This window comes from Petromyzon marinus, chromosome 60, assembly GCF_048934315.1.
Source record: "Petromyzon marinus isolate PM22_M1 ecotype Great Lakes invasive population chromosome 60, UKy_Petmar_22M1.pri1.0, whole genome shotgun sequence".
NCBI classification, from domain to species: Eukaryota; Metazoa; Chordata; class Hyperoartia; order Petromyzontiformes; family Petromyzontidae; genus Petromyzon; species Petromyzon marinus.
The window spans coordinates 1,912,592-1,939,032 of NC_133726.1; the positions used below are offsets into that span (position 1 = coordinate 1,912,592).

Here is a 26,441-nt window from a genome sequence, read left to right on the forward strand (position 1 = left end):
GTCCCTGGAGGAGGCGTCCCCCCTCAAGGCGCCGCGCACTCCCCCACGTGCAGTCGCAGCACCCCGCGGCTGTGCAGCGCCAGCAGCTCCAGGAACTCGTGGGGCATCGAGTGGCGCCGGTTGGGCTTCTGGTCGTCGTAGTAGTGGTGCGTCAGCTCCGCCGCCACACCGCCCGCCCCGGACGGGATCGCCCGGTCGAACGGCCAGAAGCCGTAGACGTGCACCTCGTCACACAGGTCCATGGCCACGCTCGTCTGGGGGGGGGGGGGGGGAGGGGGGGGCGGGGCAGTTGGGGGGGGGAAGAGGTGAAGATGTTGGGAGACGCTGGGGTGGGTGGGGGGGGGGCAATCGCACGCGTGGAGAAGGAGAGACACGGAGAGGTGAAGGGGAGATAAAGGTGCTGGTGGTGGTGATGGTGGGGTGTAGATGTGGGGAGATGGATGGAGACACGGGGAGACAAAGGTGGAGAGAGAGTGCGATGTGAAGTTGCTGGGAGACTCAGTGGAGATGCTGGGAGACACGGGGTGTGTGTGTGGGGTGGGGGGGGGGATGAGGGTGGGGGAGGGAGGCTGACCATCATGAGCCCCGAGGAGGGTCGCGGCTCGTTCACCCCCTGGCCCTTCCAGAAGCGTGCGATGGCCCTCATGTAGTCGGGGTTGAAGAAGGCGACCCTCTGCTGCGCTCCGAAGTCCTCCAGCGTGAAGATGAGCTGCGGGCGGACACACACACGCACAGGGACACGTAGACACAGAGACGTGGACACGTGGACAGAGAGACGTGGACACAGACATACACATGGACACAGACGGACACGTGGACACGTGGACAGACGGATATATGGACAAAGAGAGAGACAGATGGACGATCGGATGGATGGGCAGGCAGACAGTGTATATGTGTATGAATGTCTAGGTGAGTGGGTGAGTGAGGAAGAAGGTGAGTGCATGAGTGAGTGAGTGACTGCTGCGTGTGAGTCAGTGTGTGAGTGTCCGTGTGTGAGTGAGTGTATGTGATTAAGTGAGTCTATGTCTGTGCTGTGTAAGTGAGTGTGTGTGTGTAAATGATTGTCTGTGAGTCAGGAGATTGAATCTTTACCCTCGGGGCTCCTCCAGAAACAATGAAAGCCACTACGGATGATCACGTGGAATGTTCGAACGCTCACTGCGGAGGAGAGGCTGCCACTCCTCTGTCGGGAGCTGGACCGGTACCTCCTGATCTCTGTTGCATTCAGGAGGTGGACCGGCTCTGGCTCCTGCCACCATGAGGGGTGGACAATCCTCTACTCGGGGCAGGAGACTGCCAAACAACAGGGTGTAGCTCTTCTTCTGAACAAAAGAATGAAGGGGGCGTGGGAGCGTGGCGGTGAGGTGTGGGAATCTGTGGGCCCCAGGCTACTTTGGGCTCGCCTTCCCATCAACCGGAGGCGAGGAGTGGTGGTCGTGGTTACTAATTTCCCCACTGAAGGCGAACATCAGTGGAGGGATGCAGGCAAAGTCGATGAGTCAGATGCCTTCTATGGCCACGTAGTTCGTGAAGCCTTCAATGGCTGTACCGGAGGAATTTCCATCCGGTACAGACACAATGGGAGGCTGATTGATGCCCGGGTGTGGTCAAGGGATGGCTCCCTATTGCTCAACCATGTTATGTATGCCGATGATCTGGTAATTGCTGCTCCCTCAGAGGAGGAGTTGGAAGTGCTGCTACTGAACCTGGAGCTTGCCACTATAAGGTGGGGCCTTACCATCAGCCCCAACAAAACTAAGCACCTGCCTCGGTATTTTGTACCATCGGACACTCCACCCCCACAACTCCCAATTGGTGATAGGGCAGTTATGGAGAGAGTGGAGAGTTTCCCATACCTGGGCAGTGTGCTCATGACCGGCTGCAGTTTAACAGCAGAGGTCTCACTCAGAATCAGTCGAGCGGCATTATTTTTTCATCAGTTGCATAACGCTGTGTGGAAGCTACCTGGTCTGTCGCTCCGCACGAAGCTTCAGGTCTTCTCTGCCACGGTCATTCCCTCCCTTCTCTACGCTTGTGAAACGTGGACCCTCCTAATGGAACATCTTCGCCAGTTAGAAACATTTAGGCTGGCCTGCCTACGATCTATCCTGGGTTTAACCAGGCTGGATTGTGTGAGGAGCTCACAAATCCTATAAATATCTGAACACATTTCCATCAGTGAGCTCCTCTGGCAGGCAAAGCTGCGTTGGTTGGGCCATGTAGCCCGCATGCCCAGCCACCGCATGCCTAAACAGCTTTTGTTCAGCCGGATCGAGGGGGCGAAACTGGCGCAGCACGGGCTAGAGAAGAGATGGAGTGATGTGTTACAGGAGGATGAGGAGCTGAGTGTACTTGCCGATAACTGGTACCAGCGGTGTTAAGATCGGCCTCTGTGGAGGAGGCTCGTGAAGGACGCGACTTAGCGGAGCGCCGAGTGGCTAAAGCACAGAAAGTTGGCACAGTAGGGGGCAAAGGTGGTGCATCAGCCAGTCGTCTCAGTCAGTCGACCTGTGGCATCTGGGTCTGCCCCGTGACCTGCCAGCGGGCGTTCGACACTTCACGTGGCCTCAAGGTGCACATAGCCTGGCACAAGCGTCGTGGTGACGTCACCACCACTTAGTGGCCAATGGCGGTTGTTGTTGTTGTTGTGAGTCAGTGTCTGTGTAAATGAGTGGGTGTATGAGTGTCTGTGTGTGAGTGTCTGTGTGTGTGTGAGTGTCTGTGTGTGTGTGAGTGTCTGTGTGAGTGTGTGAGGGTCTGTGTGAGTGATTGTATTCGTACCCTCATAGCAATCGGCGTTAGGGATGCGAACGAGAACCCGGACACTAGGATGATGGTGTCTTTATACGCTGCCATCTCCTTCACAAACGGCTGCCGCCGGAAATTCAACGACTGGAATCTGCACAGACACATACAAAGGTCACCCGTGTAGCCTCCACTGGCTGTTTCGGGCAAGTGCCGTTTGCGAGCACCTCATGGCAGGCTGGTAGAGCCTACCTATGGCGAAGTGACGTGGCCTGAAACCACGCCAGTCGCTGATGTTTGATTTTTTTTTTACACATCGCACTGGGTAATCGTTTGAAGTCTGAGTCGACCTAGTGGGAGTCCTGGGACCAGTTCAGATATTCGCCACTCGTCGTTGGCGGTGGCCGTGCACGAGAATAGAACTCGGGTCGCCGGGTTCGTGGTGGAGAGCGCTTGACCACTGCCCCACCGCTCCCCATCCGGGGGTTAAGTACAGCCAGAGACAAAGATTCCCCCGTGTAGCCTCAACAGACGTTTTATTGTTCGAGGGAGGCAAGTGCTCTTTGCGAGCAGCTGCGGCAGGCCAGCGCAGCGCACCGATCGCCGAGTGATGTTACCCTGAGAAACCCCCCCCCAACTCATCCGCCTTTGTCTCCATCTAGTTGACGATGTTTATTTTTCACACACCGCACCGGCTAAACGTCTCAAGGCTGAGTCGACCTAGGCGAGGCCCAGGACCGGTTCAAACATCCCTCCGATGCTATTCGGTCGCGAGCGCTTCCGCCGCTCCGCCGAGGCAGCTCGTGCCAGGCTAGGTCCACCCAGGCGGGCCGTCAACCGTGAAGTGGTGGAACGATTTGGCTGCTGCTGGCAGGAAGCTGTAATGACTGCAGGAGCCAGGGCGAGGTGGATGGGGAACGAGAGTCGAGCGGCTCAGCTGACTGCCATGCCGGAGGAGCTCGTGCCAGGCTAGCTTCACTCCGGTGTGGGGGGGGGGGGGGGGGGAGCTCTCACTTGTTCACGATGATGGTCGGGTTGGCCGTCACGATGTTGGTCTTTGAGCCGACGTCAACGGCAAACCTGCCATGCACCGGCGCCAGGTTACAGCTGCGCCGAGCAGAGGGGGTGCAGGGGGGGGGGCAGTGGTGGGGGTCAAACGACGTCGCCGCTCATCGTCACTCGCGACGAGGTCGTCGCTCGTCCCGTCGCACGTTCGCTTTCCCTGGCTATGAGATGTTAACTACCTCGCATGGTATACAGGAGGTCGTGGGTTCGATCCCGACCCCGATGCCTGCTGCTGTATATTTGGAGTTTGCGTGTCTCTCTCTCTCTCATCATCATCACGGTGGCTATGAGATGTTAACTACCTCGCCTTGTATACAGGAGGTCGGGGGTTCAATCTCACCCATAACGCCTGCTGCTGTATATTTGGAGTTTGCGTCTCTCTCTCTCTCTTTCCGTGGTCGCGTGGATTTTTCTCCGTATTCCTCCGCATCCCCCCCCCCCCTCCAACATTTAGAATCAACGCCACGCGTTCAGAAGAGTTATTTGGCTGCTGCTCTAAATTTCCACACGGTGATGACGATGACAATCCCACATCGTTGGAGCTACGATTTGTGATGTCCAGGTCGCTTCTGAAAAAGAGCTACACAGCAGCTCAGTGGGTCTTGCTGGTAATCCCAGACATCTGTGAGAAAAAAAAAGAGCATAATAGGATTCCTACAGTTTAAAATAACCATTCTGATTGTCATGTTCGGAACATTTCGCTAAACGAGCGTGATGGTATAAAGACATTGTGTTTTAGAATTAAATCACCAGCGGTTGATCGGACGGGCGAATCTTACAGAGAGGTCCAGGCCCCGAGTCGTCAGTGGAGAATTCAGCACCGCAGAGAGCTCCGTTAGGGTCTCTGGAGCTGTCCGCGGTGCTGATTGTAACCCGCTGCGCTAACCACTGCGCCACCACTCTGTTTGTCCCGTTTGTTGTACCCGGGAAAGCATCGCCGAGTTTGTTGTTGTTGTTTACGACGAATGTGCATGTCGGCTTACAATTGAACACGTGCACACACACACAAGGACAAATATCCCCCGTGTAGCCTGTAACAGACTGTTGGGGCAAGTGCTGTGAGCGAGCACCTACGAAGTCCGGCACTGTGGCACACGAGGGGGTGGAGTGGCCAGCACCACGAGCGGCCGCCTTTGTCTCCCCAGTGACGATGTTTAAAGCCACATACACACACAGACAGAGATTCCTGGTATAGCCTGTAACAGACCGTTGCGGAAATTTCTATCAGCGAGCACCTATGAAGGCCGGCATGGCACACGAGGGGGTGGGTGGCCAGCACCAGGCCCGACCGCCTTTGTCTCCCCAGGGGCGATGTTTACACACCGCACGGGTACTTATTTGAGGCTGAGTCATCCTAGGGGAGGCCTAGGACCGGTTCAGATAATCGTCGTTGGTGGTGGCCGTGAGCGGGAATTGAACTCGGGTCACCAGGTTCGTAGCGCAGCGCACTAACCGCTACACTACCGCTCCACACACACACGCACAGTCACACACACGCGCACGCATACAGTCATTCATTCAACAACAACAGCTACCATTCCCTAACTAATTGGTGGTAAAATCACCACGGCGATGGTGCAAGGCTATGTGCACTTTTGAGGCCGTCACGTGAAGTGTGGAAGGTTCGCTACTTGCAGGAGGTTACGGAACAGACCCAGGTGCCAAAAGTTTACTGATTGAGATGACCGGCAGATGCACCAGCTGTGCTCCCCACTGTGCGAAATTGCTGCGTTTTAGCTGCCCGGCGCTCCTCTCGTTGTTGTGAGCTCAGATCCTCTGCCCTCCGTTGTTGTTGGAGGGCGACTGCCTTCAACTGCCCAGTAGCGTCCTTCGCGAGCCTCCTCCTCCATAGAGGCCGATCTTGACACCGCTGGTACCAGTCATTGACAAGTCCACTCAGCTCCACATCCTCCCGTACCGCATCAGCTCCGTCTCTTCTCCAGCCCGTGTCACTCAGCCACTCACCCACTCACTCACTCACTCTTTCACTCAACTATTTACTTACCAACTCAGCCACTCACTCACCCACTCACTCCCTCACTCAACTACTCACTCACCAACTCACTCACCCATTAGCTCCATCTCTTCTTCAGCCCGTGTCACTCAGCCACTCACCCACTCACTCACTCACCCACTCACTCCCTCACTCAACTACTCACTCAACAACTCACTCACCCATCAGTTCTATCTCTTCTCCAGACCGTACCGCACCCGTTTACACCCCTCTAGCCAGGCAAACAGAAGCCGTTTTGGGCATGCGATGGCTAGCCACTCATTCTCACTTTCACAGTCTCTCACACTCTCTCTCCTTCTCTCGCTCTCCCTTCCTCTGCCCCCACACCCTATCACCGTATCACAAAGTCGGCATCGTCTACTCTCCCTCTCTCCATTTCTCTCACTCACTCTCCATGTCTCTCTCTCTCTCCCCCCTCACTCACCGGATCTCGAAGTTGGCCCCGTCTATTCTCTTGTCTCTCACTCTCCCTCTATCACTCTTTCAATCTCCCCTCCCTCCCTCCCTCCCACTCTTATTCTCTCAATCTCTTGTTCTCTCCCTCACTCTCTCCCTGTCACTCTCTCACTCCCCTCTCTCTACCTCCTTCTAATCGGATCACGGAGTCGGCCTTGTCTACCTTATAACTCACTCACTCTCTCCCTGTCTTCCTCCCTCACTCTCTCCCTCTCTCTTCCTCTCTCTCCCTCCCTACCTCCTCTCCCTCCTCCTCCCCCCCCCCCTCTCACCGGATCACGAAGTCGGCTGCGTCGATCTGGGAGCCGCAGGAGCTGTTGGCGAGGATCCCTCCGTTCCCCACGACGGCGCAGCGAGGGTAGCGCCCACTCCGCTCGGGGAACTCCTGCAGCCACATCACCGTCATCAGCAGCAGCCATCATTATCACCATCATCATCATCAGCTATCATCATCAGCTATCATCGGCCATCATCAGGCATCATCATCGTGACATGAGTGGTAGCGCGTTCGCCGCTTATTGCAGAGGTTCGCGTTTCGAGACGGGCAGTCCGCCCTGGTTAAGACTGCGGGTGTTATCATCATCGCATCATAACACGTGGCGGGTGAGCGAGTGGGTGAGCGAGTCAGTGGGCGAGAGGGCGAGTGAGAGAGTCAGTGAGCGAGAGGGCGAGTGAGAGACTGGGCGAGCGAGTGAGCAAGCGATGGAGCGAGCGGGTGAACGAGCTAGAGGGCGAGTGGGAGGGCGGGTGAGCGAGTGAGAGCGGGCGAGCGAGTGAGCGAGTGGGCGAGTGGGAGAGTGGGCGAGGAAGTGAGCGAGCAAGAGGGCGAGTGGGAGGGTGGGCGAGTGAGTGGGCGAGCGAGAGGGCGAGTGGGAGGGTGGGCGAGCGAGCAGGCGAAGGGGCGAGCGAGCAGGCGAAGGGGCGAGCGAGCGAGCGAGCCAGCACCTTGATGAACATGCCGTGCAGGTTCTTGTCCACTGTGATCGTCTTCTTGCTGGCGTCGTACGTGATGTTGGACTGAACAGGAGAGTTCGTCTGCGTCACCATCACCTGCCCCGCGCCGCCCGTCACGTTCTGGTGAATGTCCCTGTGACGCGGGGAGACACAGTGGGGAGGGGGGGGGGGGTTTCACAGGGGGACGGGGGGACACCGGGACACACGGGGTGACGCTGGGAGACGGGGAGACACGGGGACACGGGGCGATGTAGGAGGGGAATTTCGGGGAATTGCTGTGAGGCGCCACCATCAGTGGCGGATTCCTAACGCAGTCCTGCGTGGCTGCAGCCGGAGTCACCTTTGGCGCGCCGCGTAAACAGCGGCACTGCACTGGGGACAGACACGGGCGTGGCGGTGCTGGCCACCCAAGCATCCAATCGCCCACCCACCCGTATACCGTGCCGGCCTTAATAGGCGCTCGCTAACAGCAGCAGCAGCAGCAGTGTCTCCCACCCCCGACCCGCACCCCCCCCCCCCCCCCCCCACCGTGCACTCACTGGAATTGGAGCGTGGAGGAGACATTGGGGGCCCAGGGACAGTCGCCTACCCCCTTGGCATCACTCACGACGTTCTGCTCGTTGAACCTGCCACGCACAAAGACAAAGGTTTCGCCCCACATACACACACACAGGTGCCCGTGAGCAAGTTGCACCTATGAAGGCCGGAGCGGAGCACGAGGGAGGGTGGGTGAGCAGCACCACGCCAGGCCGCCTTTGTCTCCCCACTGGCGATCGTGTTTACTATACACCTTCACCAGGTACTCATTTGAGGCTGAGTCTACCTAGTGGGGGGTGGGGGGGGGGTGGCCCAGGACCGGTTCATAAAATCGTCACTGGTGTCGGCCGTGAGCTGGAGTCGAAAGGCGTCATCTGGCCAAAAGGCGTCATCTGGTCGAGCACCAATTGGCTCGAGGCTCAAAAGAAAGCCGTCCCTCGGTGTGGACCAATCAGTTTCAAGGACAATGCATATATTATCGTAGTATGTTTTTTGTTTGCATTTTGACTGCAGGTATTGTGGTTAATGCAGTCACATGAATCCTTGTAAAAAGATTTCAGTTTTGTTGCCAGAAAAAAGGGGAAAAACCCTATTATTACATTTTGGTACTGGCAAAGGGGGTCTAATGATGAAACAAAGTAAGTTGCAACTTAACGTGTTTCGATGATTTACCTTCTAAAAAAAAAATGCCCATGTCTCGCTACCCCCAGAAAGGGCATCACGCACCCCCACCAGGGGATGCGTGATGCACCCTAGGTCAAGAACCACCGGGTTAGAGCATTTGGCTGCTGCTATGAATTTAAACACATGACGATCTTGATGATGATGAGCCCACTACGTTGAGCTATCATTTGCGATGGCCACGTGGCTTCTGGAAACACAAAATAGCTACAGAGCAGCTCAGTGGAGGCCTTACACCTGGTGAAAAAAGAAAAAAACAGCTCAGCACTGGACACAAAGAGCTTCATAGCTCATCGGATTCCTCCAGTGTTAATAAACATTCAGATTCTGAAGGGCGGGGAGAGGATCCACTCACCTCTTTGGAATACCTCGATTGACGATGTTGCTGAAGAGCTCCGTGCAGGCTGTGCTCATCACAGCCTTCGCCAGCGTCACGGCGTTCCTGCACAGAGGAGGGCAGCAGAGGCGCAGGCCCATCGAGCCCGTCTGTGTGAGTCTATGAGTCTCTGTGTGAGTCTCTGTGTGAGTCTATGGGTCTCTGCGTGAGTCTATGAGTCTCTGTGTGAGTCTATGAGTCTCTGTGTGAGTCTACGGGGTCTCTGTGTGAGTCTATGAGTCTCTGTGTGAGTCTATGGGATCTCTGTGTGAGTCTATGAGTCTCTGTGTGAGTCTCTGTGTGAGTCTATGAGTCTCTGTGTGAGTCTCTGTGTGAGTCTACGAGCCTCTGTGTGAGTCTCTGTGTGAGTCTATGGGTCTCTGTGTGAGTCTACGGGGTCTCTGTGTGAGTCTATGAGTCTCTGCGTGAGTCTATGAGTCTCTGTGTGAGTCTATGAGTCACTGTGTGAGTCTATGGGGTCTCTGTGTGAGTCTATGAGTCTCTGTGTGAGTCTATGAGTATCTGTGTGAGTCTCTGTGTGAGTCTATGAGTCTCTGTGTGAGTCTATGAGTCTCTGTGTGAGTCTGTGCGTCTCTGAGTCTCTGTGTGAGTCTACGAATCTCTGTGTGAGTCTCTGTGTGAGTCTATGGGTCTCTGTGTGAGTCTATGAGTCTCTGTGTGAGTCTATGGGTCTCTGTGTGAGTCTTTGGGTCTCTGTGTGAGTCTCTGTGTGAGTCTCTGTGTGAGTCTACGGGTCTCTGTGTGAGTCTATGAGTCTCTGTGTGAGTCTATGGGTCTCTGTGTGAGTCTATGAGGCTCTGCGTAAGTCTATGATCTCTGTGTGAGTCTACGGGGTCTCTGTGTGAGTCTATGAGTCTCTGTGTGAGTCTATGGGTCTCTGTGTGAGTCTATGAGTCTCTGCGTGAGTTTATGAGTCTCTGTGTGAGTCTCTGTGTGAGTCTATGAGTCTGTGTGAGTCTATGAGTCTCTGTGTGAGTCTGTGAGTCTCTGTGTGAGTCTATGAATCTCTGTGTGAGTCTCTATGTGAGTCTATGGGTCTCTGTGTGAGTCTATGGGTCTCTGTGTGAGTCTCTGTGTGAGTCTATGGGTCTCTGTGTGAGTCTATGGGTCTCTGTGTGAGTCTATGAGTCTCTGCGTGAGTCTATGAGTCTCTGCGTGAGTCTAGGAGTCTCTGTGTGAGTCTATGAGTCTCTGCGTGAGTCTCTGTGTGAGTCTATGAGTCTCTGTGTGAGTCTATGAGTCTCTGTGTGAGTCTATGAGTCTCTGTGTGAGTCTATGAGTCTCTGCGTGAGCCTCTGTGTGAGTCTACGGGTCTCTGTGTGAGTCTATGAGTCTCTGTGTGAGTCTATGGGTCTCTGTGTGAGTCTATGAGGCTCTGCGTAAGTCTATGATCTCTGTGTGAGTCTACGGGGTCTCTGTGTGAGTCTATGAGTCTCTGTGTGAGTCTATGGGTCTCTGTGTGAGTCTATGAGTCTCTGCGTGAGTTTATGAGTCTCTGTGTGAGTCTCTGTGTGAGTCTATGAGTCTGTGTGAGTCTATGAGTCTCTGTGTGAGTCTGTGAGTCTCTGTGTGAGTCTATGAATCTCTGTGTGAGTCTCTATGTGAGTCTATGGGTCTCTGTGTGAGTCTATGGGTCTCTGTGTGAGTCTCTGTGTGAGTCTATGGGTCTCTGTGTGAGTCTATGGGTCTCTGTGTGAGTCTATGAGTCTCTGCGTGAGTCTATGAGTCTCTGCGTGAGTCTAGGAGTCTCTGTGTGAGTCTATGAGTCTCTGCGTGAGTCTCTGTGTGAGTCTATGAGTCTCTGTGTGAGTCTATGAGTCTCTGTGTGAGTCTATGAGTCTCTGTGTGAGTCTATGAGTCTCTGCGTGAGCCTCTGTGTGAGTCTATGGGTCTCTGTGTGAGTCTATGAGTCTCTGCGTGAGTTTATGAGTCTCTGTGTGAGTCTCTGTGTGAGTCTATGAGTCTGTGTGAGTCTATGAGTCTCTGTGTGAGTCTGTGAGTCTCTGTGTGAGTCTATAAATCTCTGTGTGAGTCTCTATGTGAGTCTATGGGTCTCTGTGTGAGTCTATGGGTCTCTGTGTGAGTCTCTGTGTGAGTCTATGGGTCTCTGTGTGAGTCTATGGGTCTCTGTGTGAGTCTATGAGTCTCTGCGTGAGTCTATGAGTCTCTGTGTGAGTCTAGGAGTCTCTGCGTGAGTCTATGAGACTCTGCGTGAGTCTCTGTGTGAGTCTATGAGTCTCTGTGTGAGTCTATGAGTCTCTGTGTGAGTCTATGAGTCTCTGTGTGAGTCTCTGTGTGAGTCTATGGGTCTCTGTGTGAGTCTATGGGTCTCTGTGTGAGTCTATGAGTCTCTGCGTGAGTCTATGAGTCTCTGTGTGAGTCTAGGAGTCTCTGCGTGAGTCTATGAGTCTCTGCGTGAGTCTCTGTGTGAGTCTATGAGTCTCTGTGTGAGTCTATGGGTCTCTGTGTGAGTCTATGAGTCTCTGCGTAAGTCTATGATCTCTGTGTGAGTCTACGGGGTCTCTGTGTGAGTCTATGAGTCTCTGTGTGAGTCTATGGGTCTCTGTGTGAGTCTATGAGTCTCTGCGTGAGTTTATGAGTCTCTGTGTGAGTCTCTGTGTGAGTCTATGAGTCTGTGTGAGTCTATGAGTTTCTGTGTGAGTCTGTGAGTCTCTGTGTGAGTCTATGAATCTCTGTGTGAGTCTCTATGTGAGTCTATGGGTCTCTGTGTGAGTCTATGGGTCTCTGTGTGAGTCTCTGTGTGAGTCTATGGGTCTCTGTGTGAGTCTATGGGTCTCTGTGTGAGTCTATGAGTCTCTGCGTGAGTCTATGAGTCTCTGTGTGAGTCTAGGAGTCTCTGCGTGAGTCTATGAGTCTCTGCGTGAGTCTCTGTGTGAGTCTATGAGTCTCTGTGTGAGTCTATGAGTCTCTGTGTGAGTCTATGAGTCTCTGCGTGAGTCTGAGTTTCTGTGTGAGTCTATGGGTCTCTGTGTGAGTCTATGTGTCTCTGTGTGAGTATGAGTCTCTGTATGAGTCTATGTGTCTATGAGTCTCTGGGTGAGTCTATGAGTCTCTGTGTGAGTCTCTGTGTGAGTCTATGGGTCTCTGTGTGAGTCTATGTGTCTCTGTGTGAATATGAGTTTCTGTATGAGTCTATGTGTCTCTGTGTGAGTCTGTGAGTCTCCTTGTGAGTCTATGAGTCTCTGTGTGAGTCTTTGAGTCTCTCTGTGAGTCCAATGGCCTCTGTGTGGATCTACGGGTCTCTGTGTGAGTCTATGGGTCTCTGTGTGGGTCTATGTGCTCTGTGTGAGTCTATGAGTCTATGAGTATCTGTGTGAGTCTATGAGTATCTGTGTGAGTCTGAGTCTCCTTGTGAGTCTATGAGTCTCTGCGTGCGTCTACGGGGTCTCTGTGTGAGTCTACGAGTCTATGGGGTCTCCTCTGTGTGAGTTCATGAGTCACTGCGTGAGTTTATGGGTATCTGCGCGGGTCTATTTTGTCTTTTTTGTGAGTCTACGGGTCTCTGTGTGAGTCTATGAGTCTCCTTGTGAGTCTCTGACTCTCCATGTGAGTCTATGAGTTTCTGTGTGATTATAAGTCTCTGTGTGAGTCTATGTGTCTCTGTGTGAGTATGAGTCTCTGTGTGAGTCTATGGGTCTCTGTGTGAGTCTTTGGGTCTCTGTGTGAGTCTATGAGTCTCTGTGTGAATCTACGAGTCTCTGTGTGAATCGACGGGTCTCCTCTGTGTCAGTATGAGTCTCTGTATGAGTCTAAGTGTCTCTGTTTGAGTCTATGAGTCTCTGTGTGAGTCTATGAGTCTCTGTGTGAGGCTATGGGGTCTCTTCTGTGATTATATGGGCCTCTGTGTGAGTCTATGAGTCTCTCTGTGAGTCTATGGTCCTCTGTGTGGGTCTACGGGTCTCTGTGTGAGTCTATGGGTCTCTGTGTGGGTCTATGTGCTCTGTGTGAGTCTATGAGTCTCCTTGTGAGTCTATGAGTCTCGGTGTGAGTCTATGGGTCTCTGTGTGGGTCTCTGTGCTCTGTGTGAGTATATGAATCTCTGTGTGAGTCTACGAGTCTCTGTTTGGGTCTATCCCATAAGCACCCTGTATGTACCCCTTGCGTACCCTGTGTGTACCCTGTGTCTACCATGTGTCTACCCTGTGTGTACCTGTGTGTACTCCGTGCGTACCCTGTGTGTACCCTGTGTCTACACCGTGCGTACCCTGTGTGTACCCTGTGTGTACCCTGTGTCTACCCTGTGTCTACCCTGTGTGTACCCTGTGTGTACCTGTGTGTACCCTGTGTCTACCCTGTGTCTACCCTGTGTGTACCTGTGTGTACCCTGTATGTACCCTGTGTGTACCCTGTGTCTACACCGTGCGTACCCTGTGTCTACCCTGTGTGTACCCTGTGTCTACCCTGTGTCTACCCTGTGTGTACCCTGTGTGTTCCCTGTGTCTACCCTGTGTGTACCATGTGTGTACCCTGTGTCTACCCTGTGTGTACCCTGTGTGTACCCAGTGTCTACCTGTGTGTACTCTGTGTGTACCCTGTGTGTACCCTGTGTCTACCTGTGTGTACCCTGTGTGTATCCTGTGTGTGCCCTGTGTGTACCTGTGTGTACCCTGTGTCTACCCTGTGTCTACCCTGTGTGTACCTGTGTGTACCCTGTATGTACCCTGTGTGTACCCTGTATCTACACCGTGCGTACCCTGTGTCTACCCTGTGTGTACCCTGTGTGTACCCTGTGTCTACCTGTGTGTACTCTGTGTGTACCCTGTGTCAACCCTGTGTGTACCCTGTGTCTACCCTGTGTGTACCCTGTGTGTACCCTGTGTCTACCCCGTGTGTACCCCGTGTGTACCCTGTGTCTACCCTGTGTGTACCCCGTGTGTACCCTGTGTCTACCCTGTGTGTACCCCGTGTGTACCCCGTGTGTACCCTGTGTGTACCTGTGTGTACCCTGTGTGTACCTCGTGTCTACCCTGTGTCTACCCTGTGTGTAACCTGTGTGTATCCTGTGTGTACCTCGTGTCTACCCTGTGTCTACCCTGTGTGTACCTGTGTGTACCCTGTGTCTACCCTGTGTGTACCCTGTGTGTACCTCGTGTCTACCCTGTGTCTACCCTGTGTGTACCCTGTGTGTAGCCTGTGTCTACCCTGTGTGTACCCTGTGTGTACCCCGTGTCTCCCTGTGTGTACCCTGTGTGTACCCTGTGTGTACCCTGTGTCTACCCCGTGTGTACCCCGTGTGTACCCTGTGTGTACCCTGTGTGTACCTCGTGTCTACCCTGTGTCTACCCTGTGTGTACCCTGTGTGTACCCTGTGTGTACCTCGTGTCTACCCTGTGTGTACCCTGTGTTCACCCTGTGTCTACCCTGTGTGTACCTCGTGTCTACCCTGTGTGTACCTCGTGTCTACCCTGTGTGTACTCTGTGTCTACCCCGTGTCTACCCCGTGTGTACCCCGTGTGTACCCTGTGTGTACCCTGTGTCTACACCGTGTCTACCCTGTGTGTACCCTGTGTGTACCCTGTGACTATCCTGTGTGTACCCTGTGTGTACCCCGTGTGTACCCTGTGTGTATCCTGTGTGTAACCTGTGTGTACCCCGTGTCTACCCTGTGTGTACCCTGTGTGTACCCTGTGTCTACCCCGTGTCTACCCCGTGTCTACCCTGTGTCTACCCTGTGTGTACCCTGTGTCTATCCTGTGTGTACCCTGTGTGTACCCCGTGTGTACCCTGTGTGTATCCTGTGTGTAACCTGTGTGTACCCCGTGTCTACCCTGTGTGTACCCTGTGTGTACACCGTGTGTACACCGTGTGTACCCTGTGTGTACCCTGTGTGTACCCTGTGTCTACCCCGTGTGTACCTGTGTGTACCCTGTATATACCCTGTGTGTACCCTGTGTCTACACCGTGTGTACCCTGTGTCTACCCTGTGTGTACCCTGTGTGTACCCTGTGTCTACCTGTGTGTACTCTGTGTGTACCCTGTGTCTACCCTGTATGTACCCTGTGTGTACCCTGTGTCTACACCGTGCGTACCCTGTGTCTACCCTGTGTGTACCCTGTGTCTACCCTGTGTCTACCCTGTGTGTACCCTGTGTGTACCCTGTGTCTACCCTGTGTGTACCCTGTGTGTACCCTGTGTCTACCTGTGTGTACTCTGTGTGTACCCTGTGTGTATCCTGTGAGTTCCCTGTGTGTACCCTGTGAGTACCCTGTGTGTACCCTGTGTGTACCCCGTGTGTACCCTGTGTGTACCCTGTGTCTACCCCGTGTGTACCCTGTGTGTACCCTGTGTGTACCCTGTGTCTTCCCCGTGTCTACCCCGTGTGTACCCCGTGTCAACCCTGTGTGTACCCCGTGTGTACCCCGTGTCTACCCTGTGTGTACCTGTGCCTGTGGACTTTCCTCGCCACTATTGCTGTTCCCTTTCCTTTGCTCCTCCGTGCCGGCCGGCGCACAGCAGGGACAGCAGCGACCCTGCACACGGGGCGGGGGTGGTGGTTATAGTGGTGGTGGTGAAGGTGGTGGTGGTTATAGTGGTGGTGGTGAAGATGGTGGTGGTTATAGTGGTGGTGGTGATGGTGGTGGTGGTGGTGATGGTGGTGACGGTGGTGGTGGTTATAGTGGTGGTGGTGGTGATGGTGGTGACGGTCGTGATGGTGGTGGTGAAGACGGTGGTGGTTGTGGTGGTGGTGAGGGTGTTGATGGTGGTGGTGACAGTGGTGGTGATGGTGGTGGAAGTGGTGACGATGTTGATGGTGGTGGTGACGGTGTTGATGGTGACGGTGATGGTGACGGTGTTGATGGTGGTGGTGACGGTGGTGGTCGTTGTGGTGGTGGTGGTGACGATGACGGTAGTGGTGACGGTGGTGATGGTGATGGTGGTGGTCGTTGTGGTGGTGGTGGTGGTGACGGTAGCGGTGACGGTGGCAGCGACGGTGATTACGGGGAGCGGCGGCACAGCGGTTAGCGCTGTGTTGCGTCACGAACCCGGCGACCCGAGTTCGATTCGCGCTCACGGCCAACGTCAGTGACATCTCAGCCTCCTGAACGCAAACCCCAGGTCACAGATGCGGTGTGACTGTGCCTCATACCTCTTTGCGTGCACCTCTTCCTGCGCCACCTCCTTCTTATCTGTGTTCCAGTCCACGCACCTGCACACCGCAACACACCGCAACACACCACACACATCACCACACACATCACCACACACACCACCACACACACCACACACATCACCACACACACCACACACATCACCACACACACCACACACATCACCACACACATCACCACACACACCGCAACACACCACACACATCACCACACACATCACCACACACATCACCACACACACCGCAACACACACTACACACACTACACACACCACACACATCACCACACACACCACACACATCACCACACACATCACCACACACACCGCAACACACCACACACATCACCACACACATCACCACACACATCACCACACACACCGCAACACACACTACACACACCACACACACCACACACATCACCACACACACCACACACACCCCCACACACATCACCACACACACCACACACACCCCCACACACATCACCATACACACACCACCACACACACCGCAACACACACCACACACACCGCCACACACATCACCACACACACCACCACACACACCACACACATCACCATACACACATCACCACACATCACCACACACACATCACCACACACACCGCAACACACACCACACACACCACACACACACCGCAACACACACCACACACACCACACACACCGCAACACACACCACACACACCACACACACCGCCACACACATCACCATGCACACACCACCACACACACCGCAACACACACCACACACACACCACACACCACACACCGCAACACACACCACACACACCACAAACATCACACACATCACCATACACACCGCACACATCACCACACACACCGCACACATCACCACACACACCGCAACACATCACACACATCACCACACACATCACACACACCGCAACACATCACACACATCACCACACACACCACAACACACCACACACAACACACACCACACACACGACACACCACACACACACCACACACATTACCACACACACCACAACACACCACACACACCGCACACACCGCAACACACCACACAACACACACATCACCACACACACCACACACATCACCACACACATCACCAAACACACCACCACACACACCACCACACACACCACCACACACACCGCACACACCGCAACACACCAACACACACCACACAAACACCACCACACCACACACACCGCAACACACCACCACAACACACCACCACTAAATACAGAGATCCCCCGTACAGCCTTGTAACAGACTGTTGGGGCAAGTGCTGTCAGCGAGTGGTGGCACCCGTAAACTGGGGGTGGGTGATTTAAAGCTTTGGTGACTGCAGTAATTCATATTCTTAGCTCTTTCGGTAAAGTCACGTTGAAGGGAAACAATAAAACAATAAAATATATATAAAACAATAAAAATTCTCACGACTTTTCGACCATAACACAAACGGTCGTCATCAGGTGTGAAAAGCCTTTCAAAACCATAACTTTACCATACATTGCGGGGATCACAAAAAAGATCTCCAAAATCTTGAATAAACACAAGATCCAGGTCCGGTTCAACACATTACATAAAATCCGTGATCTGGTTCCATCTGTAAAAGATGTAATTCCGGACATACAGTACCCTGGTGTCTACAAACTAAGTTGCCTCTGTGGTAGTAGTTGCATTGGAGAAACCAAACGCCATGTCTCGGACCGCATTCGTGAACACAAAGCAGACCTTAAACACGGTAGGACCAACACCTCGGCCGTGGCAGATCATTGTTATAATTCAGTAGGCTCACATGACATTGACTTTTCCAAGACAGAGGTCCTTTGTAAGCCATCTGGCTACCATGAGAGATTCGTTCATGAGGCTATCCACATATACAAGCACAGAGACAATTTCAACCGAGAAGATGGATTCTGGCTTAGCAATCATTGGAAAGATTTGATTAACCATTTCAGGTCTTAATTGATTGTTCACGCTTACAGTGGCTTTCAGACAGCATACAATAATTTTTCGTCTCCCCCCTCCTCTGTTCAGAACATAGATGGACTAGTCCTTCTAAATAAACTGCCAAATCGCTGCGCGTGGCGCTGACGTTTTTTTATAAATAAATAAAGACACCGTTTAAAAATAAATAATTTAATGCAAACCGACACACCTGATGACGACCGTTTGTGTTATGGTCGAAACGTCGTGAGAATTTGTATTGTTTCCTATATAGTTTATTATTTTATTGTTTCCCTTCAACGTGACTTTACCGAAAGAGCTAAGATTATGTGGGTGGGTGGTCAGCGCCACGCCCAGCCGCCTTGGTTTCCCCAGTGGCGATGGTTACTACACACCACACCAGGTACTCGTTTGAGGCTGAGTCGACCTAGGGGAGGCCCAGGACCGGTTCGGATCATCTTCACCGGTGTTGTGCCGTGAGCGACAAATCGAACTCGGGTCGCCGGGTTTGTGTCGCAGCGTAGCGCTAACCGCTGCACCACCGCTCCCCGCACAACCATCACAACAACCGTAGCTTTCCAACATCACCATCGGTCGCCACGATCACCAACATGAACGGCTCTTTACTTATTGATTGACACAAAAACAAATAGACGTCATCCGTTCTGGCAAGAACACGGGAGGCGTGAAGATGTTGAGCAACAACGGGAAAACGCCGATGAAAAAACAAGGCATCATAAAGTCCACATTTCGCCACACATCACGCGTGTGGTGAAAAATGCAAACACACACGTGCTCCCATGATTATTAAGACGTGATGCATTGGTCCCTGAGGCCGATTTGCATACACCAGAGCCAGCCTCCTGTCCTATGCAGCATCGCCTCGTCGCCGGTGATGCGCGCGTACCGTTTGTATGTGCGTCGACCTTATTTCGCAATCGTACGTAGCCAAGCCGTGCTGATCGGGAGGTGTTAGACCAGGGAACCACGCGAACAGTACATGGACAATGGAAATGCCAAGGAATGAATAGCTTCGAGTGGAGGAGTTCATATCTTGTATGGGACCATTTATGTATGTGAGACGCTGTTAAGATGATGGAAAGAAGACAAACCCCCCCCCCCAACAATTTTGGCTTCAGCCTCATGGCCGCCCCCTAGGTCGACTCAGCCTCAAATCAGTGCCTGGTGCGGAGTGTAAAAACATCGCCCACTGGGGAGACAAAGGCGGCCGGGCGTGGTGTTAGCCACCCACCCCCTCGTGTGCCGCGCCGGCCTTCATAGGTGCTCGCAACCAGCGCTTGCCCCAACAGTCTATTACAGGCTACGTGGGGGACCTTTGTCTTTGCGTGTACAGGGGAGCGGCCTGCGCTTGGCTGCCAACATTCAGGCTCTGTCCTTGAGCCCTGGAGTCGTGACACCAACCACGACCACCCTCAGTGTCAATCAAAGTGAATCACCCGCAAACACGCACTCTGTCCCCATCATCGCAGCAGCAGCAGCAGCGATCGCTTGCGTTGCGATCGAAACGTCGCGACCCATTATTTTTCCCACCTACGTGACTTCACCGAGAGACCCACAGGAGATGGAGATTCGTCCACCCACGGGTGTCGAAGGGAGAGCGATGGACCAGCAGAGCTGCCCGTCGCTCGGACCGTCACGACGGGAGCGGACGCGATGACCACGGCTGCCCGTCTTGCCTCGGGCGGAGCGAATGACAATCAATGCGTGAGTCACGTGACAGGTGTGGAGACGAGGTGGGTGGGAGGTGGGGGGGGGGGCGGACCGACCCGCTCGCGATGCAAATTACGCGTGAGACCCCCCCCCCAAAATACCAACCCCAAAAAAACCCGGAGCTTGTTGCGAAATCTACGCGCGGGGCCGTGGGACGAGGAGGGGGAGGAGGGGAGGAGGAGGGGGGGGAGGAGGAGGGGGGGGAGGAGGAGGAGGGGAGGAGGAGGGGAGGAGGAGGGGGGAGGAGGAGGAGTGGAGGAGGGGAGAGGAGGATGGTAATGGTGCGCAATTAATGTTATTTCCTCTCAAGGTCACGGGATCGCTTCGTGGAAAGAATCAATGATTCGCCGGCCTCAAACGAAGGTCAGCCTGGTCAACGCCGACCCGACAGGTACTGATTGAGAGCGTGGGAAGACGGGGGGTGGCGGCGGGGGGGGGGGGGGGCAGACAGACTTGACTTTTAAACAACTTTTATTGCCATCAGCAGTAACAGCGTGTGGCGGGAGGTGGCGGGAGATAGAGGGAGAGACAGGGAGAGAGGGGAGGGGGTAGAGAGAGAGGGGGTAGAGAGAGAGAGGGAAGGTGTAAGGAGAGCGGACCGTGAAATCTATTGTGAAATCTTTCATTTAAAAAAGGGGTGGGGTGAGTGGGGTTTACACAAAGCAAAGCATTAACCACCCCCCCCCCCCAAAAAAAAAAAACCCGAAATGATGAACGAAGCAAAGCGCCGACTACACCGAGCATCTTCTTGTTTCCTCTGATCGTAACGCGGGGAGATAGAAGGAGAGACAGAGAGAGAGATGTCTATGCGCCCCCTTCCAAAGGTTTAACAGCCACTCTTTAACGAACGAAGTGCCGATGAGTTGTTTGTAAGCGAAGAAGGCGCGCTGATCGGAGGTGCGACAGGGGGGGTGAAGGACTACAAACTAAACACAAGAACAAGAAGCGGTTGTAAATAAATGAGTTTGTCAATCTAGATGATGATCATGATGGTGATTTAAAAGCGGCAGGGCGTCAGCGGCTTTCTAATATCGGCAAGGAAGAGCGTTCCAGACGGCCGCAGAAGTGTAGTGTATAATGTAGCATAGAGTGGAGCGCATAGTGTAATGTATAGTGTAGTGTATAATGTAGCGTATAGTCTGAGCGTATAGTGTACTGTATAGTATAGCGTATAGTGTAGTGTATAATGTAGCGTATAGTCTAAGCGTATAGTGTAGTGTTTAGTGTAGGGTATAGTGTAGCGTATAGTGTAAGCGTATAGTGTAGTGTATAGTGTAGCGTATAGTGTAAGCGTATACTGTAGTGTATAGTGTAACATAGTGTAAGCATATAGTGTCGTGTTTAATGTAGCGTATAGTGTAAGCATATAGTGTAGTGTATAGTGTAGTGTATAGTGTAAGCATATAGTGAGTGTATAGTGTAAGCGTAGAGTGTAGTGTCGAGTATAGTGTATAGTGTAGAGTATAGTGTAGCGTATATCAGTGTATAGTGTAGTGTTGTGTATAGTGTAGTGTGAAGTGTAATATGTAGCGTACAGTGTAGCATATGGTGTAAGCATATAGTGTAGTGTATCGTAGTGTAAAGTCTAGTGTATAGTGTAGTACATAGTGTAATATATAGTGCAGTGTATAGTGCAGTGTATAGTGTAGTGTAGTGTATAGTGTAGTGTATAGTGTAGTGTATAGTGTAGTGTATAGTGTAGTGTATAGTGTAGTGTATAGTGTAGTGCAGTGTATTGTGTAATGTATAGAGTAGCGTTTAGTGTAGTGTGTAATGCAGTGTATAGTGTAGTTTATAGTGTAGCGTATAGTGTAATGTGTAGTGTATAGTGCAGTGTATTGTGTAATATATAGTGTAGTGTATAGTATAGCGTATAGTGTATAGTGCTGTGTATTGTGTAATGTATAGTGTAGCGTATAGTGTCATGTGTAGTTTATAGTATAGCATATTGCATAGTGTATAGTGTAGTGTATAGTGTAGCGTATTGCATAGTGTAGTGTATAGTAGTGTATAGTGTAGTGTATAGTAGTGTATAGCATAGTGTATATTGTAGTGTATAGTGTAGTGTATTGCATAGTGTAGTGTATAGTGTAGTGTATAGTGTAGTGTATAGTGTAGTGTATATAGCGCGACGTGGTGACGACTTTATTTATTCGATCGCTCGCCATAATCCGCTGCTGCTGCGATGATGGGGACAGAGTGCGTGTTTGCGGGTGATTCACTTTGATTGACACTGAGGGTGGTCGTGGTTGGTGTCACGACTCCAGGGCTCAAGGACAGAGCCTGAATGTTGGCAGCCAAGCGCAGGCCGCTCCCCTGTACACGCAAAGACAAAGATCCCCCACATTGCCTGTAACAGACTGTTGGGGCAAGTGCTGTTTGCGAGCACCTATGAAGGCCGGCACGGCACACGAGGGGGTGGGTTGCCAGCACCACACCCGGCCGCCTTTGTCTCTCCAGTGACGATGTTTTTTTACACTCCGCACCAGGCACTGATTTGAGGCCGAGTCAACCTTGGGGGAGGCCCATGCCCGGTTCAAATAATCGTCGCCGGTGTTGGCCGTGAGCGGGATCGCCGGGTTCATAGAGCAGCGCCCTAACCACTACACTACCGATCCCCACGCACACATACACACACAAACACGCAGCACGTACACACAGCACACACCCCTGACACACACACACACGCGCACACCACACACAACTGGGCGGGAGGGAGGTCTTACATGCGCCACGTTTCTGCATGAAAAAAGAACCCCTCTGGAAATCGTACGCATTCTTTGAAGAAACGCGTGGCGGTGTCGTTATCGTGGTTTACACCATGATCGTCGTCGCTACGGCGAAGAGGCACAGCTGAGGAGAAGTGAAACTCGATACTTTTTGGTTCAACCAGCGACCCCAATCGCCTGGGCCAAGCCGGCAGGCTGGAAACACGCGGCCCCTACACGTGACCGAGCTCCAGCCGATGTTGATCCCCACCCCGAGAAAATGTTAACTACCTCGCCTGGTGTACAGGAGGTCGTGGGCTCCTATCTCGACCCTGACGCCTGCTGCTGTATATTTTGAGTTTGCGTGTCTCTCTCATCATCATCATCATCACCACGGTGGCTAGGAGATGTTAACTACCTTGCCTGGTATACAGGAGGTCGTGGGCTCTATCTCGACCCTGACGCCTGCTGCTGTATATTTTGAGTTTGCGTGTCTCTCTCTCATCATGATCACGGTGGCTAGGAGATGTTAACTACCTCGCTTGGTATACAGGAGGTCGTCGCTTCGATCTCGAGCCTGAGTATTTGGCTGCTATAAATTCCCCACGTTAAAAGCCCACTTCGTTGAAGATATAATTTGTGGCGGCCAGCCCGTTTCTGAAAGAATACGAGCTACACAGCAGCTCAGTGGGGTCCTTACCTGGTAAAATAAAAAAAATAGTTTTAGTTTTTTGCTTGATCTCCCGAGATCCGAGATCCGACGAGACGTGTGTACGAATGTTGAAGTTCTGAGCATCAACATCACGCGGTTATTTGGGCTCTCCATACATTTCCTCAAGGCCGTAATTATAATATATATATTGGGGGGGGGGGGGGGAACACATCAAAAGGTCCCCCCCCAATATATTGCTATTAAAAAAATAATTGCTATGCTATGTAAATAAAAATAACAATTTGCTCAACCTTGGCCACAATATCTGGACTTGTCTTCATGTAAATCAATGCTTAGATTTATGTTTGTATGATTGTGGCTATGGTTGTACTTTATTAATCCTTAATCTCTGCCATTACATACGATGAAACAAGAAATGGTAAAAAAGTAAAAACAGAGCAACGTAATACAAGACACTATTAGACATTATTGTAACAAAAATAAGTCCATCCCATGTGTTAGCGAAAATATTTTGGGCAGGAAATTAGTTTCAAAATGTAGATATTTGTCTGGGTTGGGACCCCCAGACACCCTGTAACATTTGGTCCCCCCAAATGTTGACCCGATGGCTCCGGCCTTGCATTTCCTTAACAGCCCTGTTGGGGAAAGTGCTGTTAGCGAGCAGCACCTACGAAGGCTGACACATCACCACACTGGGTGGGTGGGCAGTGTTTCCAAACAACACCTCCCCCCCCCCCACCGTGTACTCATTTAAGGCTGAATCGACATAAAGGTGGTGGGCAGTAGTGGGGGGGGGGGGGGGTTCAGATGATGGTGGCCGTTAGCGGAGAGGTATCGTAGCGCGCTAACCGCTGCGCCACCGCTCCCCGGCAAAAGACACACCTGTCTTGACAGCGGGATAAGAGTTTGCTGTTTCTGTTAGGGGAACAATGACCAAGAGACGTCACGGTGCCCCGTCGGTACACCCTCAGCACGCAATGGCTTAATGCTCCCTTCTGTGTTTGCAGATCGAGGGTGGCCACTCCCCACACACACACACACCAACACACCCCATACTCACACACACCATGCAAAAAAGACAAAGATCCCCCGTATAGCCTGTAACAGACTCTAGCGGCAAGTGCTGTTAGCAAGCAGCACCTATGAAGGCCGGAACGGTACACGAGGGGGTGGGTGGCCAGCACCACGCCCGACCGCCTTTGTCTCCCCAGTGGCGATGTTTACACACCGCACCAGTTACTCATTTGAGGCTGAGTCGACCTAGGGGAGGCCCGGGGCCGGTTCAGATGATCGTCACTGGTGTTGGCCGTGAGCGGAAATCGAACCCGGGTCGCCGGGTTCGCAGCGCAGAAAACCGCTTACCGCTGCACCACCGCTCCCCACACACACACAGACACACACAAACACATTCACACATACACACAAACAACATCAACCGCCATTCGCCAATAAGTGGCGGTGACGTCACCACGACGCTTGTGCCAGGCCATGTGCACCTTGAGGCCACGTGAAGTGTCGATCGCCCGTTGGCAGGAGGTCACAGGGCAGACCCAGGTGCCACGCGTCGACTGACTGAGATGACTGGCTGATGCACCACCTGTGCCCCCTACTGTGCCAATCTGCTGTGCTTTAGCCACCCGGCGCTCCGCTCGTTGTTGTGAGCGTCGCTCCTCTGCCCTCCGTTGTTGTTGGAGGGCGACTGCCTCCAACTTCCCAGTAGCGTCCTTCACGAGCCTCCTCCACAGAGGCCGATCTTGACACCGCTGGTACCAGTCATCGGCAAGAACACTCAGCTCCACGTCCTCCTGTACCACATCACTCCATCTCTTCTCTAGCCCGTGCCGCGCCCGTTGAGCCCCCTCGATCCGGCCGAACAAAAGCTGTTTCGGCATGCGGTGGGTGGGCATGCGGGCTACATGACCCAGCCAACACAGCCTTGCCTGCCGGAGGAGCTCACCGATGGGACTTTGTTCAGATCTTTCAAGAATTTGTCAGCTCCTCACACAATTTAGCCTGGTTAAACCCAGGATGGATCGTAGGCAGGACAGCCTAAATGTATTTAACCAGCAAAGATGTTTCATTAGGGGGGTCCGCGTTTTGCACGCATAGAGAAGGGAGAGAATAACTGTGGCCGAGAAGACCTGAAGCTTAGTGCGGAGCAACAGACCAGGTAGCTTCCACACAGCGTTACGCAACCGATGAAAAGATAATGCCGCTCGAATGATTCGGAGTGAGACCTCTGCTATTAAAGCGGAGCCGGTCATGAGCACACTGCCCAGGTTTGGGAAACTCTTCACTCTCTCCACAACTGCCGTATCACCAATTGGGAGTTGTGGGGGTGGAGTGTCCGATGGTACTAAATACCCAGGCAGGTGATTCGTGTTGGTGGGGCTGATGGTAAGGCCCCACCTCTTAGTGGCAAGCTCCAGGTTCAGCAGCAGCGCCTCCAACTCCTCCTCTGAGTGAGCAGCAATTGTCAGATCATTGGCATACATAACATGGTTGAGCAATAGGGAGCCATCTCTTGATCGCACCCGGGCATCGATCAGCCTCCCATTTTTTCTGTACCAGATGGAAATTCCTCTGGTACAGCCATCAAAGCCTTCACAAACCACGTGGTCAAAATAGATGTTAAATAATGTGGGAGCCAGAGGACATCCCTGTGGCACCCCAAGGTGTACAGGAAATGGCTCCGACTCATGGCCGCGTAGTTTCACCCGGGCCCACTCAAAACCATGAAGGTTCTTAATGATCGTGAGCAGAGGGTCAGAGACTCTGAAAGCACGAAGAACAACCTAGAGCCCAGGCGTACTGATGGTATCATCGGCCTTGACCGGGTCAATAAAGCAGAGATGTAGGTCTTGTTGGAATTCCCTACACCTCTACTGTAGCAGACGAACAGCATGACGTGGCATGCTGTAGCCGATGAGAGTGGCCCTGTCGCTTTTTCTCAACCATCCTCTTCTGTCAGCGAGGGTCTATGGGGAGGTCTGGACCGCGTACCCAAAGCAGCCATTGCAGCTGCATGAGTCACAGTCCTAAACTTCGCCCATTTACCCTTGACATCAGGAGGAGTGGGGGACGATGCCAACCCCAGCCGCAAGCGATGATTAAATTCTCGCTTGCAACTTCCATTAGCTAGCTGAGACCAGGCCACCTTAGGTTGGAATGGGGTCCTGGGTGTACCCCCACCACTGGAGTGGAAAAATGGCAGGCGCATCTTACAGATGACAAGTCGATGGTTAGAGGGCAGATCAGCTCCACGGTAGGTCCTGGTGTCAAGGACATGGGGTCGCATCCGTTGGTCCGTCACTATGTAGTCCAGCAGATGTTCTTGCTTGGACCCGACATGCATTCATGATGTTGTGTGGATGCGCC

At 52.9% G+C, this 26,441-nt stretch overlaps 1 protein-coding gene across 3 annotated transcripts in view; it reads right to left on the reverse strand.

Annotated features, from left to right (window-relative positions):
- LOC116955589 (alpha-2,8-sialyltransferase 8E-like) overlaps positions 1-26,441 on the reverse strand; it is a 43,054-nt gene continuing 16,613 nt past the window's right edge. For all 3 annotated transcript variants that reach the window (XM_032976737.2, XM_076053253.1, XM_032976734.2), the window contains 10 exons: positions 15,961-16,020; positions 15,254-15,343; positions 8,811-8,897; positions 7,777-7,863; positions 7,229-7,370; positions 6,556-6,668; positions 3,763-3,855; positions 2,785-2,902; positions 575-709; positions 1-254 (listed from right to left, as the gene is read on the reverse strand). In XM_032976737.2, the coding sequence (XP_032832628.1) occupies positions 24-254; positions 575-709; positions 2,785-2,902; positions 3,763-3,855; positions 6,556-6,668; positions 7,229-7,370; positions 7,777-7,863; positions 8,811-8,897; positions 15,254-15,343; positions 15,961-16,020 (1,156 nt within the window). In that variant the 3' untranslated portion in view covers positions 1-23. The remainder of the gene's footprint in view (positions 255-574; positions 710-2,784; positions 2,903-3,762; positions 3,856-6,555; positions 6,669-7,228; positions 7,371-7,776; positions 7,864-8,810; positions 8,898-15,253; positions 15,344-15,960; positions 16,021-26,441) is intronic.